The following is a 7,518-nucleotide window of genomic DNA, read 5'->3' on the forward strand; positions in this document are numbered from 1 at the left end:
TTTTTTTTTTTTTTTTTTTTTTTTTTTTTTTTTTTTTTTTTTTTTTTTTTTTTTTTTTTTTTTTTTTTTGTAGTAGCAGCAGCAGCATAAATTGTATTGAACTCATATTAATCAAGATGTAGTAGGGTTAGTGCAAATTGGGGTAAATTCATGTTAATCTTCATTAAATCCTTGATTAATCATTTTTAATTTCCTGTTTGGATTTTAATTTTCTTTTAATTCTCTATAAATAGTGAATCACTCTCTTGTATCCATAACTGTTCATTTAAAGTCTTGATTGATTCTCGGAAAGAATTCTCCTTTTATCCTCTTAGGCTACACCAAATTGGAATCAAAGTGCCTGAATCCAGGGCCAGAATCTTTTTTAACCAAGACTGATATAAATTTACCGTAATCCTAATATATTTTCGTTTACACAATACTTTCACTTTGCAGAATAGGGTTATTTTTGTTCATTATTTTTCTCAACACATTCCTCTTTTAGGTTTCATTAAAGAAAGAAAATGGTCAGATGGTTTCGATTCCCCTTTTCCAAAGTCAAGAGAATATTACTGGGAAGGTATGTTTATTTTGTTAATTTGACATTTTCTTTGCCAATCTTTATGAACTTTGTTTCTTTTTATTGGAGACTGTTAGATTCCATTTTTCATTTTTCTTATTGTGCTTCAGATAACTGTAGATCCTCTACAAGGAAAGAAGATTGACCACAATGGTGTTAAAATTGAGCTTCTCGGTCAAATTGGTGTGCACTTCTGCTTTCACATTATGATAGTTTTCTTTTATTTGTCTATATATACATTTTTAACATCGGCGAGTTTCTCTCTTTACCACCAAATGTTTTCTTCATCTTCTTGCTTCGAGGGTATTCTTATTGGTTCTTTATATAATTTTTTATTGGGGATATTGCTACATTTCCTTATGTATATTTTTGCTTTCTTCCTGTCGTAATTTCTTTAAAATGGGGCTACCTTGTGCTAATGGTACTAACAACCATGCTTTCTGGGCATCAAACTTTGATAAATTGATATTCTCTCTCTCTCTCTCTCTCTCTCTCTCTCTGAGAAATTGATATAGTTAGTTTCATACTCTTTTTTGCAGAGATGTATTTTGATAGAGGCAACTTTTATGACTTTACTTCTCTTGGTAAGTATTCTATGTGTTCATTCTTGACGCTGTTTGAACATCGCTCATTTTCAAGGGTTAGAGAATTTTGAGGGTGCAAAAAGGCAAATTACAGTTTCATTGTTTTTGATGCATCCATCATGTTATTTTTTGCATCATTATTATCATACCTGTGGAACATGTTCTTCAGCATTTAACTTTCATTAATTTTTCCAGTTCGTGAATTGGATGTTCCGGGAGAAATATATGAAAGGAAAACATACCCATTCGAATTTTCTACAGTTGAAATGCCTTATGAGACATATAATGGGGTGAATGTGAGGCTGAGGTAAAGTCTTTTGGAATTAAGATCCTTTCTTTAATAATGTGCTATCATCTTTTCTGCTGGCTTCTCTTATGAATGTTAACCAGCCTCACACCGATAATGCATTTCTCCTCATTGATGCTCAATTGTTAGTTTGATTGTTGTTTATCTATTTCGGACATTTGTTAGATGGTACATCATGGTATTTTTGCATTTTTCTATTTTAATATATCAATTTTTTTTAAACTAAGAGATTGTTTTGATCAGATGTTCTCTTAATTTCCTTATATAGGTATGTCCTCAAAGTTACCATCAGTCGTGGTTATGCTGGTAGCATAGTGGAATATCAAGACTTTATGGTAGCATTTCTAACTTCTTTTTCCAGTGGCATAACACACTGCTTTGAACAATGTTAGTGAATGTATATGTTGATATGCATGAACATTGTAGACTAGTAGTTTGACACATGCATTGCATGAGGTGCATTCTTCTCTTTAACAATAATTGACATGAAGTCTCCTGATCTTGACATGTTCTTCATTGAGTTCGCAAAAAATCTTATATCATTTTAAATAATAAAAAAAAATGTTCCAGTTTATTTACTATTATTATTATTTTCAAAATGGCATCATTAGCTCTTGCCTCAATGAAACGTTTTTGTGCTTATTTTCTTTATCTCTCCACTCTTGCGTTTGTTTTATTCTTTTTTTCATGCTTCATCCTCTTTTCAAGCTTATTCTGTTTTCTTGTACTTGCATCTCTAGCATTGACAGTTCTATTTTCATAAATTATGGAGGTGGTGGCGGAAGAAGTCTGAACTCTTGTTAATCTGCTTAGTTGTTTCTTTCTTAACATGTTAACTGCTACAAGTCTGTCTAGCCTATGTGGATACTGTACATTTAAGCTTGTAATCATTGGTTTGCATCAGGTTCGCAACTATTCACCCCTTCCATCAATCAACAATGGTATTAAGGTCAGTACAGTGAGATACCCCATACCTTGAAACTTTTTGTACTACAATAGTTTTCTGCCGTTTTCACTTGTTTCTACAATGACAAGCATTTAGTTTATGGCTGTCAACTCATAATGAAATACACGTTTTAACACACTAGGGTTTGTGGCAGTTTACTTTCAGTAGTGTGAAATGCTTTCATGCTTTCATGCTTATGCTGCATCGTGTCACTAATATCTATCTATACCTGCTAAACAAGGCAACTTCTTTGTGGATCATCTTGATTATTTATGCTCTTTGTTTTAGATGGAAGTCGGGATTGAAGATTGCCTGCACATCGAGTTTGAGTATAACAAAAGCAAGTAAGTAGTGTAGATTTTCTGGCTGGGGTTTGAACTATGCTCTTGCAACATCTACCTCCTCAACTTCATTGTAAAGCATATTCTTTTTCTTTCTCCTGATTGTCACTGACTAGATAAAACTTATATTGGTGTTTATAGAAGCTGATCATGTTGGCTGTTTCATTGGCTACCTATAAATTGTTTTTATTTATTTATTTATTATTACTATTCTTATCATATTGAAACTGGAAGCAATGGCTTTCCCCCTCTTTTCTTTCAGAGATGGAAAATTAAATTTTCTTAGTGAGTTAAGAAAATTTGTATATACAGGTACCATCTCAAGGATGTTATCATTGGCAAGATTTATTTTTTGCTGGTGAGAATCAAGATAAAGAATATGGATCTGGAGATCAGGCGACGAGAATCAACGGGATCTGGAGCTAACACTCATGTCGAGACAGAGACACTGGCTAAGTATGAGCTAATGGATGGAGCTCCAGTTAGAGGTTTGCTCCAAATGCTCCTTTTTTTTTTTTTTTTAATTACCATTACCTAATGCAGGGTAGGACATTTGTGTACAAATGGTAAACCTCATTTGTTTCTTTCTCCATGAAGCAAACTTTTCTTCGATATTTGAATAGTAACAAAGATACTGAACACCTAAAACACGCTTAACAAGGCATAGGCCCAAAATAAAAAACTGCACACATACAACCTTGAAAAACACGAGGTACTAAACTTTCTTGCTAACACAGTGTGTGGTAATCTGCGTTGAAAGTTACTTTTCTGGCGTTGTGTTTTTTAGTTCCAAATGAATCGGAAAGCTTAAAATAGATTGTATTTGCTTCTCTAGGTGAATCTATTCCTGTCAGATTGTTTCTGAGCCCTTATGAGCTGACGCCTACGCATCGTAATATCAACAACAAATTCAGTGTGAAGTATTATTTAAATCTTGTTCTTGTTGATGAAGAAGACAGACGCTATTTCAAGCAGCAGGAGATCACTATATATAGGCTTCAAGAGACTTCCTGATTACTCATCTCCAAATACTGTTAGATAAATCACTATTGGGAAGGAGATCTACTACTGGGAGACTTCTGTAAAGCGCATGTTTTTTTCCTTGAAAATTGTCTATTTCTTTTCCAAGCAAAATGTTTGACTGGTTTTCTTAGGCATGAAATCTTGGTGAGATCATTTCTTTTAGTTGGTGGTAAGTCGGATGTGTTGATTGTATGAACGTCATTGCCAAATTGTTGAACAATTCATCACGAGCATCGATATCTGGTTTTAGTGTGCTCAATTGTGTAGATTCTTTTCCTTTTTTTTTTTTCTTTCCTAAGTCTGCATATCGTTCAGCTGTTCTTTTGTTGTTCAGAAGGAATAATATTCTGCTTTTAGGATGCCTCAACTTTTCTTCTTTAAGTGCAACGCTACTTTCTTATATTACACCTAACTAATTGTACTAATTCTGCTTGTGGCTAGAAGAGCACCACACGCCAGCAAGAGAAGTCGGCAAAAAGGACTTGTAACCTGAGAAAAAGGAAATTGAAAATAGCTTAATTCTCTTATTAAATGGCATTACACCAGATTAAGGTTACTCCTTTGACTGTTCCTTGCAGGCATAGGGGATATCGTTATCAGTTTGGATACTAACTCATGATTGCTGCGAAATTCTTTTGTTAGCACATTTGGCCGTTGAAGCCATGAGCGCACTTAACTTGTGCAAACTATCTCCTTCTATAACTTTTCTTCGATTTTAATAGGCATCGTCCTATCATATTGGATAAGTATGATAGGACTATGAGCAATATTAATGGTTGATTTGTTGTAGTACAATTTTAATGGGCATTCTCTCTTATTTTAGTAGTCATCACATCTTCAACCAAACAAGCTCACATAGTTCTTGTGCAATAGCTTGAAATTCGGGTACACATCGCTCATATGTGTATTTTTGTTCAATTGTGAATCTAATTGACTTGTCTCTACTCTAAGTCAAGTCTTAAGGCTCAATTCAATCTATATAGTTATGTCTCAGTGAACTACAAAGGTCATTCACTGATACATAACTTTTCCTTTTTCGCTTTTGCCTTTCTCAGACCCCAATTCTACACACCAAACCCAACGCCAAATTCCTCTTCCCATAAAAACTAAACCCTTACTTAAACCTTCACTCGTTTAGGTTTTAGCTTTGTCTCCTTCGCCAAATCTAACTTTTTCGAGAGAGCGTATATATGGGTATAGGTGGATTGGATTGAATTGGACAAAACCAAAATTTCAGGTTCGAGTAGAGCTCAAAACCCAACTCATACCACACGGGTCCACGACTCGATTTTGAGGCTTGTCTGAAGCATGGATAGTAACTGGGGTTGACTCGATGGTAAAACAATGAGCAAGTTTATCAGTCATTTTTATACTTATTAAGATATATTGGCTCAATATAGTGCTAACGGATAACTCTTGAGTTCCATTGATGCTTCATGATGTCGTCTCAAGCCTCATAATGTCAATGACCTTTGTAGTTCACTTGGATATGTTTATGAAGAGTCAATCTATAAGTAAACTTTATATTTGAGACCTCCCAAACAACCCTCCATCCCGGCACTCTTGAGGCAAGAACCCCTCGTGTCCATGTCATATCATTTTTACATTTTGTATCTAAGTTTGACCCTATATTTCAACCTCCAAACTCTTGAGGTTATGACTCGGGCTCAATCTAGCTCCCATTAAGTTTTTAATCCTTGAACACATGGTTACTTCTAAGCTTACTAACACTTTAACTTGACAATTTTGCACTCTTTTTTGATGTGTAAGTTCACACATTGTTGTTCTCGGTCGCATCATGACATTTATCTTTTTCGGCATGATCAATGTCACTTACATGCCACCTTCTATCTGTCTGCATGTAGAAGTCACAACCTATTTTATTCTTAGTATGGTATACTTACACTTAGTTCTTAGGACTTGGCCACCAAGACTCGTAATGTAGATACATCAAAACTTCTAATGTCTCTTAGCTTAACTTATAACACCTTTTGGTCAGCTTAATGACGCTTTCTCCAACGTAATTTTGACACTTCTCTTAGCCAATTCTCAATTTGGCCCCATCATGTGGCAAACGCAACAAATGACGCTTCACTGTGGTCTTGCTGCAACTTCTCTTTTCTTGTCTCTTAAATCCAGTTGGTACTCCTCCATGAACAAACGCGGTTTTGAAAACTTGTTGTGAAGCCACCCACTTAGGCATGTGAAAATGGCTTTAGGGATACATGTGCTCACTTCTCTTGGGAAGCCTCCACCAGCATACAACCAATTTTCTTTGAGTTATTTTCCTCTCTCTTGTTCACCTCTCTCGGAGCACTTCCGTAGCCCTTCTCTTGGAGCACTCACACTGACACTTAACTTCACTGCTTGTAACCATTAATATTATCTCTTAATATTAATATACAAAAATTTTAGACGTGAATGTGAGCGATACAATCTAATCGGAATAAGACTGTTTCTTCACCAATGACGATTCTAAAAGAAGGTGAGGCACGACGACGTCATGATCTTGGCACACTCACAACCAACTTTGAGGGAAACCTGAGCCTCATATACATTTTTTACCTGACTTTGTGGCTTCATCAGACCTGATGTGAGTTTTGTCTTCGTCCACCGAACACAACTTGTGCAAAATGCAAGCTTGTTCTTCCACACACTGTCTGCGTGTGTATGTTCAATTATCTGCGATATATCCGACTTACCCCTTCACTAGGCCAAGTTATTTGGCTCGACCTTGCCTCTACTCGGGGCCAAGGTCTCTCATGTGCAACGTCGCATCTCAAATCATCTTGGTCCCCAATTAGCATGACTCATATGTCTTGATGTCATCCTAAGTCACGGAGTTTCGTCGGTCATCACAGCTCACTTGGTCCTACCATCGAGAATGGACACATACTTAGCTAGCGGGTGTATGATCCAACCTCTGAAACATGGACAGAGGCGCAATACTGGTACACCTGTGTCGTCCAATACTGTACTTGAAAAACTCATCTCAAAAGAAGTCGCCCGAGACACTTGTCTCACAACATTCGCTCTCACAGTGACCCACATATGTGTCACATGATAGCTCGCTTAGACCACAAGACCTAAGGGTGGTGGAGAGTTGATACCTTGCCTCCTCCTATAGTACATTTTGAGGTATTTTCAATCTTTTTCGGGTAGACATCATTTTGGCTAACGCTCATACGCTGTCGTGGAGCATCTGTCTAGTGCCCAATTGACACCAAATTTGGGGAGCTTTCATATTTCATATGGATAGATTTGATTCCAGAACTACATGCCCAAATTTCCTTTGGAACCCTAACTTTCGAGTTTAAGGCTCGGGGCTCTACTCCGCCCTTCAACAAGTCTATTTTTTGCCCTCTATCTACTCATTACTCTTATCTTTCTTATGCTTCGTTCTAGCTTCAATACCCACTCTATATGGTATGTTGGATGATGCACCATCCTCTTCGGTCGTATCATGACACTCGTCTAGACCGTTGTGTGGCCAGATGGGTGCCATTTGAGAGTTGTCGCAATATGAGAGTCACAACCTACTATCTTCATAGTATGATTGTGACATTATCTCCTACTTAAACTAGTCATCGTTCTCAATAACTTAGTCGGGAGCACAATCACTCTATAGATTGTGACACAAATGAGTTATTGCTTTCAGTTGCTCGACAGTGAAATGAGTGCACCGGCATGAATTATGTGGCGGCAAGGTGAGCGACCACGTGAATTGTGTTAACTCTCTTATTTTAAAACCAAACATA

The 7,518-nt window shown here is 36.5% G+C and overlaps 1 protein-coding gene across 4 annotated transcripts in view; it reads left to right on the forward strand.

Annotated features, from left to right (window-relative positions):
* The window catches only part of LOC111792652 (vacuolar protein sorting-associated protein 26A-like), a 10,426-nt gene extending 6,381 nt beyond the window's left edge, over positions 1-4,045 (forward strand). For 3 of the 4 annotated variants that reach the window (XM_023674195.1, XM_023674197.1, XM_023674198.1), the window contains 9 exons: positions 485-559; positions 670-742; positions 1,099-1,143; positions 1,339-1,450; positions 1,719-1,785; positions 2,355-2,399; positions 2,685-2,740; positions 3,050-3,225; positions 3,573-4,045. In XM_023674195.1, coding sequence (XP_023529963.1) covers positions 485-559; positions 670-742; positions 1,099-1,143; positions 1,339-1,450; positions 1,719-1,785; positions 2,355-2,399; positions 2,685-2,740; positions 3,050-3,225; positions 3,573-3,751 — 828 coding nt within the window. In that variant the 3' untranslated portion in view covers positions 3,752-4,045. Of the gene's footprint in view, positions 1-314; positions 391-484; positions 560-669; positions 743-1,098; positions 1,144-1,338; positions 1,451-1,718; positions 1,786-2,354; positions 2,400-2,684; positions 2,741-3,049; positions 3,226-3,572 lie in introns of all 4 variants that reach the window. The other variant, XM_023674199.1, reaches the window with a different exon arrangement.
* Positions 4,046-7,518: the final 3,473 nt, after the last annotated feature.

Source organism: Cucurbita pepo, chromosome LG04 (assembly GCF_002806865.2).
Source record: "Cucurbita pepo subsp. pepo cultivar mu-cu-16 chromosome LG04, ASM280686v2, whole genome shotgun sequence".
Classification (NCBI taxonomy): Eukaryota; Viridiplantae; Streptophyta; class Magnoliopsida; order Cucurbitales; family Cucurbitaceae; genus Cucurbita; species Cucurbita pepo.